Source organism: Anopheles cruzii, chromosome 3 (assembly GCF_943734635.1).
Source record: "Anopheles cruzii chromosome 3, idAnoCruzAS_RS32_06, whole genome shotgun sequence".
In the NCBI taxonomy this organism is placed as follows: Eukaryota; Metazoa; Arthropoda; class Insecta; order Diptera; family Culicidae; genus Anopheles; species Anopheles cruzii.
In genome coordinates this window covers 84,360,780-84,374,445 of record NC_069145.1, presented here as the reverse complement: position 1 = coordinate 84,374,445, position 13,666 = coordinate 84,360,780, and the positions used below count along the sequence as shown (strand labels likewise).

The window sequence follows — 13,666 nt, the reverse complement described above, 5'->3', positions numbered from 1 at the left end:
AATTAAAACTCAGAAACACCATTTGCATTTACTTCCAGTAGTAATTTCGTTCTATTAATTGTCTAATCGGGAGCATTTCCATGTTATGAAACTAACTAAACTTCCCTAGGTTTTATTTTTCCCTTAACATTTCTCACTACCTCATTTTGTTATCCAAATGGGCTGTTCGAAGCAATTTCCAATCCGCGGTGACCTGTGCCAATCGCTGAACCGACCAAAAACCGGGTGCATCTGGACGGTCATCAGCCACTGTATTATTTAAAAGCGGCCACTAAGCACCCGGCACGCGGCACATTTTGCCAGCGGTGATGCATAATGTATGCACTTAATTTCATAGAACACTCATTTAAAAGCATTATATAAAAATTATCACCCGTTCTAAACGAGTGCGGTGACATAATGACAAAAAAGGCACCGCATGCTCCTGCCGGTCATACACAGAGAGACACAGCCCGTTGGTGGTGACAAGGGCAGCGTGAAAACCGGCAACAACAAAAAAGGGCTTTCCTGCAACGTGCGGTCACCAGGACCGCCCAGGAGCAGTACGTGCTCCTAACACACTGGCACCACCACCATACATACTACGCAAAAGGTAAATAAAATAAGAGCCCACGGTTTGCCGGTTAATATTTGATGCGGCAAATTGGAATGAATTTTGCTGCTTCTGTGCTAAATATTTTATCACCGCCCCTGTGTGTGTATGTGGCGCGTGGCTATCTTTGATGGCCGCAATCAGCCGTGAGCTTTTGAAAAAAAATGACTTTCCCATCCACTTGCCCAAAATGTGTTTTAAATCTGTTTCGATTGGTCCTAAACAAAGGACGTGCCAGTCGCAGCGTAGCACCAGCTTCGAAACTGGATTCGGAAAACTTGAAAACATCCAGCGTGGACTTCCGGTGGTCGGTCATGGTGCCGACCGGGCCAAGTGACCGTGGAAAGTTCCGGAAAAACTAGACACGCGGCGCCACTCACCGATAGAACCGTGTGAATATTTCATCCCGAAACAGTGCCGGACCGAGCCAAAGGTCCTGTGGCACCAGTAGCACCAGCTCCGCGGCAGCCAGTCAGCACCAGCAGCCGGTGGGTGGACCTTGCAACACCCCTTGGAAAAGCGGACAGTTGCGCAAAACTCGCTCACCCGCGAGCATAGCGCCGCCCACTTTTCGCGTTGCCAGGCCAACCAAGGATTGCCAGGAGTTGTTGCACTTGTTCGACCGTCGCGACCTGGGAATCACCAGCGAGTGCTCGACAGAACAGGCTACCCAGTTATCCTGCCGTGTCCTCGGGAGGAACAATTTGCGTATCCACCATTGTGCAGGACCATTGTGCGACGGCCAGCGCTATTTGGCCGTCTACCGTTCAGGTGACCGGTTCGGTCAGTTCAGTGAGCCTCCGGAAGCTGTCCTGGGTCGGGATTTGTGCAAATAAATCAACGTTTCTGTAGTTGAATTCAAACATTTTAAAGTGCTTTTGTCAAAAGTGACAGGTGTAGAACAATTCACAAACACTGATCGAGTGCGTCGTGCGAGTCGTGAGATTTGGTGAACTTCTACTTGATCTAGTGCGTGATGATGGTCCTTCTTCGCAAGCGTCACTAATTGTGTTCCCAAAGTACCGACCTCGAAGTGCCGCAGGGACTCTCTCACCGGAACGGGGTCGGAAAAGCGTGTCGAAAAGCATGAACACTCTAGCGCAAAGCATCAGCCCCATACAGTCCTCGCTGGGTCGGTTGGTAAGTTTGTAAGCCCCATTCCCGTGATCGGGAATATTTACATTTTATCGTTCCACACAAAATGGTTCGTACTCGCTACTCCAACACGGGAAGCCACACCATTCACTTTCACAGGAATGGCGAACGGAAGTGACAGTGGCTTGCCGGAGCGACAGTGACGCAATGTGTCTCACTGTGAGCCCCGGTAAGGATGCCCAACGCACAGGCCTGTGCCTGAAATGGCCTTTGCGGCACCGAAATAGCACATCGAAATGGCACACCTATCGACACGGCACACCGCATGTAGACAAAATGTTGCAAATTTATCGATTTTCAGATTTGTCATCGAAATCGACGAATGGCGACGGCATCGACGGCGGTAGCGGCGGCACTTTCTTCCGGTTGACGGAATGGATGCCGATGAACGGGTAGTAATGCCGGCTCATGGCCCGGGACGCAGGATGACTTTTTTGAAGGCCGCCATCAGGATGTTTAAAGTGTCCTGTGCTTGAATTTTTTTAAATTTCCATTTTGGCACAATTGTTTTTCCTTCGCCATCCGATGCCGATACGCGCCATCAGTCAGTTAATTGGTCATTAACTAATGTTTTAATTATTTTATGTTTTATTTACGATTTAAGTTAGTAATGGCCTTTGATTTAAGGGCTTATAGTATTTTTTATGCTATTCCAGTGAGGAAACCCGTTAATCGATCAGGATTAAATGGTCGCTTCTGAATTTTATTTAAAAACATGGCCTTTTATTTTGTTGAAATCTGCCTTATAAAAATTGGTAGACTAGTTCATTATTAAACGAATTGTGCAGTATTTTAATTTTATGTCTAATTTGTGAATATTTTTATTTTGTAATCAGTCAACGGCCGCGATAGACACTTTAAATAATCGCCTTATGAAAATTTGTTTAGTGAACCACTTAGTTTAACTATTTATTTAATAGAATTTCTGTACAATTTGTTTCCAAATGATCTACGCTAACAATTATCATACAATAATTTCCAAAAATTATAACAATAATACATCAATTAAGTAATTAAAGTTAAAGTAATTTAAGTAATTAAAGTAAATTAAGTAATTAAAGTTTATTATCGAAAAGAAAAAACTCAAGCACTTTAAAACCATTTAAGGCCCTTTTTACCCTGCCAGCAGCAACTAGCCGCTAGGTTCCTGAAGCTTATGCTCAACCGCAAATAGTTTTGTCACTAAATCTAATTCCATTTCCCTCGAGAAAGTAACCCGAGGCGCCCTGTCCCGACACAAGACTTAAGACGCAATGGAGCGGAACGAAAGAAAAACCGGAGAATTGAGTTCTGCCCCCTTGGCCCGCGGATAAAAGACGGCGACTGCGACATCCGAGAGGCTGACTCCGGAAGCAAGCACAATCTCGCGGCGGATATTCGCGCGATTCGCGCGAACGGCCTAAACGGGAAATTCAATTTCAATTCAACTTACAGTGGGATGTCTTTCCCGGCGATTTTCCCCCAAGGGCCCGAGGGCCCGCCGGGGTGGCGAAAAGAAATTGCGCCCGCAGGTGCGGTGGGTGTTGACTGGTTACTCCGCTCCACGGCACGGGCTGCCGCCGGGGCCACCAGGCGGCTCCATCGGCACCAGGTGGCCCCATTCGAACGGGAAGCCAATTACCTAATGAGTCGACCACTGTCCACACGATTGTCGTCGTGTCACCCGAACCATTGTTAACACGCCACAATCCCGCAGCGCCCGGACAGAACAATTGTCTTAAGGTGTGTAACATTGACACCCTTCGTGTCGAGGCGGTTCGGCCACAAATTGGCTGCATCATTGTTTACCCACTCGATGGGAGTTCGGTGTCTTCGATAGGGAGTCGGAGTCCATCGGGACCAGACCTTCTCAAGCCCAGGAGTTGCTCGATGTTCCGCCACACAACGATAAAGTTTTCATGAAATCTGACACAATTCGCACGGGGCACGGTGCCTTGTCCAGGGCCACCGTAACTGGCTGAGTGGTTGCGCTGCTGGTGGCAATGCTTCCCGAACCCGATACGGGCCGTCGCACTCCGTTCCGTTACAAGCTGACGCTGCACTGCAGTGTCATCGGACAAATATTTGATTAACTTAATGTCCTCGGAGGCCAAACACTGAGTTGAACTTCACGCTCTAACGCGTTACAACCTTTATGTAGGCCACCGCCAAGCGGTTCCGGGCGCTTTCTCTTTTCTTACCCACCGATATAAGGACACCAGCCCCGGCGCTGGTTGATGAAGGTTGTTGTTGAGGTAATAAGCGTTCAGCGGCCACGCGCGGCAGGTATCAGAAATTTTCATTTAGCGAGTCCCGTGGCCCGAGACCTAAACAAACATGATTAATATCTTTATGCGATGTGATCTAAAGGGAAAACATATTTCTTACAAATAGCACCCTCACTCCGGCAGGACTGCGGAGCCAGGCTGGGAAATAGATTTTGATAAATGATAACCTTGATTGAGCTGTGCAAGTCAAGACGTTCCTCTGTTCTGCTCTCTCTTGTCATCGGCCGTCTTCCTGCGGGTTCGATCGGGACTACATTACGCTCACAGCAGGACCTCGACTCCGCAGCGGGAGCGGCCTCGAAGCCGTGCACGACCTCCGCCTCGCCTGCGACGGCGGCAGCGGCAGCGGCGGCCGCACTGATTCTATCTGTCAGCGGGGGCGACAGCCGGACGACCAGCACGACCCTCGTCGTCGACCAGTCGACGACGGCGCACCACACGACCGACTTCCTTTCGACGTCCCTGTCATCGCCGGCCGCATCCTCGGCCGCTGCCAATTATCTTCTCCATCACCACCAGCTCCACCACCACCAACAGCAGCAGCACCAGCATCTGGACCAGCAGCACCAGGACGGCCAGGACAATCGGCTGACCACTGGTGGCGGCGCTCCATCGACCAGTCAACAGTCTCCCGCAAAGCATCACCAGCGCACCGGAACGACCGTGTCTTCGTCCCCGGAACCCGGGATCGTGGCCGGGTCGATTGCGGCCACCATAGCCACCAGCACGTCACTGGCCCACGTCAACTCGTTCCACGCTGGCACCGCGACCACGTCCACGGCTCTATCGAACGGTAAGCGGACCGTCCGGAGAGAATCCCGGGCCACGGGACTGGACTAACTCTCCTTTTTGCCAATCGTCCCGCCAGATTTCTACCCGGAGTACCGGATCAGCTCGGAGTATCGGCTCAATTCCCACCATCACCACCACCACCACCACCACCATCCGCACCATCACCATCACCATCATCCGCATCACCCGGCGCCGCATCCTCGCGATCTCTGGACGGCGGCAGCAGCGGCCGCTTCGCACGACGGGATCATGGACGAAGGATGCGATAGCTACAGCCTGCGCCACGGCCACGGTAAGAAGCCCTCCTTGGAAGCCCTCCCGTACTCTCTCTCTCGGACAGGGAACGCTGGGGGCCCAAAAGTTAATAAACGTGTGTTCTATTTTAGAGTAAATTATTTACATTCCGCTCGACTCTGTTCGAGCTTTGCGCGCGGGGGCTCGAGTCAAATATTCGAGTCGAGTTGGGAGAGTCAAATATTGACACTACAGCCAAACGGCAGCAGATACAACCGACGGAGCACGGCGTTACAAGCCCACCGTGCCGTAGGCATCCCTTTTTTCCCACCGTAGCCTGCGATCCGTGCTCGCGGCGGTCGGAGTATTTATCTTTGGCGTTATGAACGAAAACAAATTCAATTAAGTGTACGGCAACCGAACAAACAGCCGTGGCTATAACTGGCCGTTGAGCCGTTGGTCCCCCGGGCGTATCGACATATTAAATCGTCCATCGACAAGCTCGCCAACCACTGCCGACGTTCTCGATGGAATTGGGCGATACCGATATCAAAGTTGATTCGATTTAAAGCATCATTGACCGTCTGATAGGTCATGCTGCTTTCTGAGGTGCTGTGGAAAGAAAAGGTCAATGATGGGGATGTCAAAGGGGAAAGTAGAGTTCTGAAGGGAGCATAGCCTTGACTAGTCATATGCTAAGACTTTGATAGTTTTGCGTTTCAGGGCTCAATGTTGGCCAAGAAAATCCAGCGGATGAACTGTTCTTAATTAAGTGTTCAATTGAATCAAACTTCTCTACTCTACAACCTCCCAAAGGTAACCTATGTCTAGGTAAATCTCAAGTTAAGTTTTGTTCAAAGTAAAGTAGAATACCGTTAAACTCAAGAATAGCCAAGAATATGTTGTTACAACATATTTACCATTTCAAAAGACCATTCGATACACCGAACAGTGTGCCCGCGTACAGTGTTGCGTTTTATGTCGATGGGAGCCTCCCAAACAATAGATTCGGCGACTTTTCCCATCAAACGCATGTTTGCGCATTAAAACGATCCCCGTCCGACCTTTCAGCGGCAGGCAACTTCAGCAACGACGGCAAATTGCTGTCAGTTTTCCCGCTCGACAGGGGCCGGGAATAAGAAATCGCAACATCGCACAGTCAAGATTTTCCGATTGAACCTTCTTCGCGGATGATTTTCCGCCTACCGGTCCACGACCAGATGATAATCAAGGACTAAATTACACAAAGGACTTTAATATTCGGGCCCAGCGGGCGGTGCTACGGCCGGTGCGTGCATCTGCTCGCGATTGTGCCCCGTAACCGTAACTGTGTCATCTTTCGGAGATCCGACGACAGACACACACTCGAGCCGTCCCTCTCGCTCTCTGGTCTCACTCGCCTACTAATGTTGCTGCCGTCACACTCTGGCAGAATCACTTCTTTCAACAGCGCGCGTGTGAAGAAAACCGCCCTCTAAGGACGAAAGAAGCTGGAGCGGAAGTTCAATCTCAGTAGCCCGACATCTTTGGGCGTCTTTGCTTCGCTTCGTTTACGGTTTTTCTTGTGCGCTTCCGGAACACACTTTCGAACAGAAGATGGCTGCACTCGCTTCCGTGGCTATAGATATTTATGTTTTTGAATTTCCTACTCTACTTCTCGCTGCCTGCAACACACCTGAACTACACACACGGTGGGTCATCGCCGGTAGGCACAAAACCCGTGCGAAACGAACGTTCGGCATTTTTCGATTTCGCGACAGCCCCTGCTACGGCACATCCGGCCGCGGCGGCCGCCGCCTACTGCTACCGTCTTTCCACCCCGCCGCAGCTGGTGAAGCGCGAACCGAGCGACGGTAAGTAGAGTCCCCTTTTTTCCCCACCCGTTGTCCCTTATGTTTCAATGCTGGCAAAACGCTAAAAATACGAAACCGGGAGTGTAACGGAAATGTAACCAAAATTGACTTTCAAATCGGTTACGGCCGCGCATTCGCGCCCGCGAAAGTCCTACCGCACGGTCACCGGCGACAATCAACAGTTGAATTGGCACATAATTTAATTTGGCCACCAAGAAAGCCGGCAGCCACTGCACCGAACTTGCCGTTCTGCTACTTGACACGTCTTAGCGTAGCACCAGCCCCAGCGACGAGAAACGGCGACACACGCGGCGGTGACAAATAAGCCGTAAATGAAACATCTTCCATCCATCTCCCTCGGGCGGCCCTCCCCGGAAGGGCAAACAGTTTTTCCTCGCCTTCAGCAAATTTTCCCAGCCTTCACAGCTCACATTGCGTCCCGATTGTTAATGTGCCTTTTGTTGGAGTGTTTTTTTTGCCGGTGCCCAAGCCGAGTGTTCCACTAAATTGGATTTCTATCGCACCTTTCGCGTGGCGATGGATAAAAAATGGAAATTTTCGTTCCTTCCTCACGATGATAGGTGAACTGAGAACATGGTGTGTGTGTGTGTGTGTATCGGAAAATTAATATTCATTGCTGATCGTCGCGCTATCATCAGGCGGCGATATTCGCGGGCGAGTTTTCCATCACAACTTCCTTTTTTCGAGCAGCTCAAGGCATGCTTCGATCGGGGATTGCGCCTGAGGGAAAATCAAACCTACTCTTCAGAATCAACAAGCTCTTATCCTGCCGATGCCGATGGAGGCTCGGCATATCTATTCACCGTAAACCGCGGTTGATTAATCTGATTGGTTTCGCAGATTAGCTGTTATTGAAAGCCAACAAATGGTATTAGCATAAACCGTGGATGTTTTTAATGGAACATAAAAATGGAAGACCGATCGTAGTGCACAGCGACAATTCTGGCAAAGCTGATACGACTAAGGCCTTAGTTTTGTTTCTAATATTTAGAAATATAATTCCATAGTGAAGAAAGGCAGTGACCACAGTGACTTAGCTTATTTTCCACAGTTCGATTAAGCCCATTTTCCATTTTGGCATTCTCTTTTTCTTGGCATCCATTTCTATACTAAAGGTACTAAAGGTACTAAATATAGTTCTCTCATAATGAGACTGGCTCGACGGACAATACTAATATTTGTAACGTTCCTGCCGAGCACATCCTGCTGCTGCTGCTGAGGATAGGCGTTAGCAGTTCACTGTTTCGGAAAATTAGTTATAGCATTCCGTTTGCTTGGCCTCACCCGAGAGTATCAGCATTACGCATCATTTATTATTCATATTTTTACATTAAACCTTTACCACTTTCCGCAGCGCGGCGAAAGGCAACGGCTGGTCCCGCTGGCTCGGGCCCGTTCCGACCGTTCCGAGGGTTGGCAGCGCGTGGACAAACATTTCATTAGCATTATCACCCTGCTAACAACAATACCCTCCGCGGGTGCGCGCTTTTAGGGTGCAAAAGACCGGCCGAACGAAACCTGTGGGAAACCTGGTGGGGAAAACCCTTTTCCTCGAATCCGGCAGCCCGGCCGACCAGACCCAATCTACTGCACCGCTAGCGGTAGCGGCCCCTCTTTTCTGCCGAACCGTAGAAAGTCCAAAATCCTTTGGCCGGGGCTATCACAAACCGCTTATGAGCAGTTTGTTTACGCAACAAACACATTTAATCACGCTCGGAGCGGGTTCCGAGCGGGGCCGGCCCGAAACAATGGAGATTAAATTGGCAACAAGTCGTCAACCGTCAACGGGCCAAGCGGGATGTAAGTGGGGCTAATGGCTTCATTCTGCCCGGCCAACGAAAGGGCCGTCGGGCTGTCGAAAGGCCGGGGCCACCGTATGCTGCGTGCCCTGCCGGGTTCGGTTCATAAATCGCTGGCAAAACGAGCAGCTAATTGTTTGTCTACATAATTGATATAAATGAAATGAAGCTTCTAATTGAAGTTACCCGTCGAACTAGCGTGTGCCACTGTGCCACGCGGGGTCGCGCCCAGAGAAAAGAATCTCTCAATCTCGATGCTGAGAAATGTGTCGAGGTGATTAAAATTGCATGGACCGCGCTGGCGCTCCTGCCGAAGGATGTTTTTCGCCCGGTTCCGCCAGGAACTCCCGACGGGATTTTGGATCCGACGGATTGTGCACCTTTTACCTCGGTAAATCCTATTACATGCACACACTCTGGAACCCCGAAACAATAGTGGTCGAATGGCGGGTGCATTGTAGCCCCGACCAGCCGGGGGGTTTGCCAAAAATGTGCGCCGCCCGAGCCAGAATCTCTCTCTCTATTAGCGGTATCAATTATGCATGCCGAAGCTGCTTTTAGCCGTTCTGGCGCACAGTGCAGAGATTTGTTCTTCCGTTTTGTGCCAAAATGGCCGCCTGATCCGCGCCCTCTGCTTGTTCATTACAGTGTCGGCGGCCGCCGCCTGGCACAGCTACTCGGAGCGCATGTTTTCCGACCCCCTGTACACCTCGCTCAAGCTGCAAACCCAGCAATCCTCGCCGCCCCAGCTCGTCCCCCAGCACTCGATCTTCCCGGACTCGACGTCCCACCTGTCGGCGTCGGCAGCAGCCGCCGCGGCCTCGGTTTCTCTGGACCATCAGCATTCGCTCGTAGTCGGTGGCCACGGGACCGCCCACCAAACGTCCGGCGATGGTTCGCAGGCAGCGGAATCGTTTCTGCACCATGCGGCCGGCGGCGGCTACTCCTACCGCCAGACCGCGGACATGGTAACCTCGAGCGAAACCGACTACTGCACGGCTACCGGTACATCCGCCACGATCGCCAGCATCACGACGACAACAAACCCGTCCCCGCTCGGTGCTCTCCAGGCCGGTTCCAATGGACCGCTACACCAGCGCCGAGGATCGCTACAGCTGTGGCAGTTTCTGGTCGCCTTGCTCGACGAGCCGACGTCCAGCGCAGGCTGCATTGCCTGGACCGGGCGCGGGATGGAGTTCAAACTGGTGGAACCGGAAGAGGTGGCTCGCCGGTGGGGCATCCAGAAGAATCGCCCGGCCATGAATTACGACAAACTTTCGCGCAGTCTGCGGTACTATTACGAGAAGGGCATCATGCAGAAGGTGGCCGGCGAACGATACGTGTACAAGTTCGTTTGTGATCCGGAAGCCCTGTTCAACATGGCCTACGGTACGGCCGGTTCCCAGGGCAGCCAGTCATGCCCGGATGGAACGCTTGGCCACGCGCAACACCACGGTACGAACGGTGGTGGTGGAGCAGCATCATCTTCGCCGAGCCACTGCCACAATCCGGCTGCCACCGGGCAGCTAGGGATCGTCGGTGAACCATCGAATGACGTGGATCGCAACCCTTACTTCTCCACCAGTTCCTCTGTGGCGTACAGTCACAACAACTGAGTTCCCGCAGAAGGGGTAACGTTTCCTATTGCTCAGAAGAAAGCATTCGCCAGCTTTTTCACAACCTACAACCCGTACAGTTTATATGCATGTCACCACCACCTCACGGAACGTGGTGACCACAAATCGAATCTGTTCTATTGAATGACAAGCAATAAAAGAATATTTAACAACTGAGTAACACGGCCCCCACGGGCATTCTTTCCGTCCACGTTCAAAAGATAATTCGTTTGTGGAATGCAATACAACGTTTATGCTTCATTCGGTGTTACATTTAATGGGACATGCACAGGGAGTGTTTTTAATGTTTAAGGAATATTTAGCGACAGAAGTACGGTGGCGCCCCGGAGCTGGTCTCCGACCGACGCTCACGGTTCAGTCGTGCGAAAAACTCGTTAATATCCGCCTGCGTTACAACCTGCTGGCTCGACACGAACGGATCCAAAAACTCCAGCAGCCGATCCTTCATCCGGTTGTACTCGGTCAGCATATTGACCTGGGTGCCGCGATCCAGCTGGCCCAACATTTCCATGCCCATTTGGTATGCCGATCCTTCGCTGGCAAGGCGCCGCTTGCCAACATCTTCGTAGTGCTGTACCGTGTCCTCCGGGTCTAGCAAAAACTCGACCGCGTGTTCGCGGTACAGCGCAGCACACTGCTTACACTGGCAAAGGGACTTGCGCCATCCTCCAACCCAAAAGGTGGCCTCGTTCTTGGACGCCTTCTCTGTGTCACCGTCGAGCGGAGGTTTGGTGCAAATGTCAAGGGCATCCGGTGGCGCTGTGGATTTGTCCTTCTCCTCCGCAACGTCCGCAGTCTTGGAATCGTCCAACCGGCGCTGTTTCGGCTCGCTTGGGCCGGCTTCCTCATCGGCGGGCGCAACGGAAGCGGATTCATCCAGCCCAGTCACGTCGACCTGGATCGTGTTGTCCAGCGTCGAGTTCGGTTCCTCGATCTTGTACGCGTAATGCTTCAGGAATGGGAGCGCCTCCATGCACCCTCCACAAACCATTTCGGCGTAAGATTTCACATTTTTCCCCGGGCGCACCTCCAAGTGGCGCAGATGATACCAATCCTCGCACGCGATGCACTGCAGCATCTCGTCGGCCACGTCCGTCTCCGGATCCGGGTACGGCCGGTGGCAGATACAGTACAGGCCGGCGAAGTTTTGATTATAGCGGTTGAGGGCGTTCTCTTCCTCTTTCCGCGGTTCCAATTTGCACTTCACATCCGGCATCCGTTTGCCACCGCAATCGCAGCGAAACTTGCGCTTCGTGTACAGTTCCAACAGTTCGTGATTGTCGTGACACTGTAGCGAGCATGCGAAGCATATGCCGGAACGCTTCGACTCATCGGCCCGGGCTTCCGGGACACAGGTAAGGCAAGCGAACAGCGCCTGGCGATTAACGTAGCCCTTAAAAGACGAAAAACTGTTACATGCCACGGAAGTTTTCAATCGGCCCACAGTACCTTGGGATAGGTGCAGTTTTTGTCGTCCGATGCTCCCAAAACGGCTCCGGATGTTTCTTCGAGGTCTTCCTGTTCCTTCAAAACATCTGCCATTGTTATGTACGAAGTTTCCTGTTCCTCCGGCTGCTCCATGTCTCAGCAAGCTGTGCGGCGGTGTCTACAGCAAAACGTATCTTTTTAACCCGGTCGATGCGACGGAAGCTTTGTGAACTTACCTTTTACGAAGCAAACTATGATTTCACCGGTTTGTGACACTAACTAATTTTGCTTGCCCACCGTGTGTGTCGTTAGCACCGCCGAGTTCTTCCGCCGCCTTGTAGCAGTTTCCCAAGCAGGCGCCAAACCAGTGCGCTGTCAAGCGGTGCGATGGCTGTCCGAATCTGTTCTACTGTCAACAACGACCAAACATCGCTGCCGTACCCCCCAGCACGGCCATGTTTGAAAGCTGTCAACCCGTTTACAACCCATGGTTCTAACATTGTGCAATTTGTCGACACGCAATTTAGCACCTTAATTCCCTTGCGAGCTACGGTTCGTATTGTGCAAAAAATTCTCCAACGTCCAATTAGTGTGTGGAAGCAGAGTTTTGATACACAGTTGCTCTTTAAAGTGCTTTTTTTGCGGTAGCTCGTCGCGGTCTCGGTGGTATTTGGAGTGGCAAACCAAAAGGTGTAACCGCAACGCGCTGCTCAGGTTTTTCAGGTTTTGTTGCACTTCGCTCGTACCAGGAAAGTCAGTCGGTTGAGTTGAGTCGGTTCGTTCGGTCGTCGTGTTTCTCAGCGCCGGACTCTGCTCCTATCCGCGAAAACGCCTTCTGTCTCTTTCCGGTGCATGGCGGGGCGGACGGCGCCACTGCTACACATCTGTGAAAGGTAATTGTGAGGCCGATATTGGAGCCAACACTTGAGAGTGCGACAGAAGAAGAAGGACAGGCCAGCAAGAAGAAGCAAAAGCTCAATCTAACAAGGTGGCCACGAGGAGCGCCAGTGAAACATACCGAGTGAAAATCTTGCATAATTTTCCGACGTTTGGGCCCCCAGGCGACGGCGGGCGAGTGTGTGCTTTCGCGTGTGGCACTCAGAATTGGGTTTGAGCTAATTTTGTCGCCCCACCACCATCTTGAACGGCGGCGGGGCACGGGTGAAAATGAGCCGAAAGAAACGGAGTATTTGACCTTTGTAAGCGAAAAGCGAGCACACGGCGAGAGAGAGAGAAAGATTAGCAGGCGAGGAGCAGCAGCAGTTCTTGTTGGTGCACGTTTTTATTTCCCCTTCTTTCTTTCGCTGGCAGGAGCGCGTTTCGTCATCGCGCCCTCTTCTCGCTCGTTCGTCTTTATTTTCATCCGCTCATCGCGCTTTGAAGATCGCCTCGTTTTTCACTGAGTCATTGTTTTCGGAATGAGGCAAATGCTGTGCAAAACACATCATAAACCAGTACGCCCGAGTGGTGTGTGTTGCAGTGTGCGCGTTTTGGGCCACCATCAAAATGGACGGCCAGACTGGCGAAAACAGCAGTGCGCGATAAACATATCGCCCGTGTCCGTGCGGGAATGGCGAATCGAAAATAGCCGACGAAAACATACAGAGCTCGCTCGGTGGCGCTCCACCTGGGGGGGATTGGCCTGTTTTGGTCGTGCCGTGCCGTCACTTCCTTACAATGGCTTTGGTTGTGCAAGCACCACTATGGCCACTATGGCGGGAGTGATTTGACACACACAATAAATTATCGATTTTTCAGCACGCCGCTTTTGAGCCGCAAGTTGCGCGAGTAAAATCGATGAGATTTTTCTTACGGCCATGATGACGCGCTTTCCTCCGTCCGTGAGGCAGAAAATCGATGCGACAGAGCCGCAGGGTAAGGCGCAACC

The 13,666-nt window shown here is 51.7% G+C and overlaps 2 protein-coding genes across 2 annotated transcripts; one reads left to right on the top strand and one right to left on the bottom strand.

The window, feature by feature from the left end:
• Nucleotides 1-1,678: 1,678 nt before the first annotated feature.
• On the top strand, nt 1,679-10,329 carry LOC128271172 (ETV5-related protein Ets96B-like). The gene is made up of 6 exons (XM_053008614.1): nt 1,679-1,732; nt 4,285-4,484; nt 4,635-4,807; nt 4,883-5,092; nt 6,750-6,893; nt 9,362-10,329. Exons 1-6 carry the CDS (start codon nt 1,679-1,681, stop codon nt 10,327-10,329), a joined length of 1,749 nt encoding a protein of 582 aa, XP_052864574.1.
• Nucleotides 10,330-10,648: 319 nt separating this feature from the next.
• On the bottom strand, nt 10,649-11,931 carry LOC128273443 (putative E3 ubiquitin-protein ligase UBR7). Its single transcript, XM_053011408.1, has 2 exons — nt 11,800-11,931; nt 10,649-11,743 (listed from the first exon to the last, which is right to left on the bottom strand). The coding sequence occupies exons 1-2, from the start codon at nt 11,929-11,931 to the stop codon at nt 10,649-10,651; spliced, it is 1,227 nt and encodes a 408-aa protein (XP_052867368.1).
• Nucleotides 11,932-13,666: the final 1,735 nt, after the last annotated feature.

Coding starts and splice junctions, on each gene's coding strand:
- LOC128271172 (XM_053008614.1), top strand. CDS start 1,679: ATGAACACTCTAGCGCAAAGCATCAGCCCCATACAGTCCTCGCTGGGT. Junction 4,485..4,634: donor CTTTCGACGTCCCTGTCATC/GCCGGCCGCATC, acceptor TCCATCGACCAG/TCAACAGTCTCCCGCAAAGC. Junction 6,894..9,361: donor GAAGCGCGAACCGAGCGACG/GTAAGTAGAGTC, acceptor TGTTCATTACAG/TGTCGGCGGCCGCCGCCTGG.
- LOC128273443 (XM_053011408.1), bottom strand. CDS start 11,931: ATGGAGCAGCCGGAGGAACAGGAAACTTCGTACATAACAATGGCAGAT. Junction 11,744..11,799: donor AAAACTGCACCTATCCCAAG/GTACTGTGGGCC, acceptor TCGTCTTTTAAG/GGCTACGTTAATCGCCAGGC.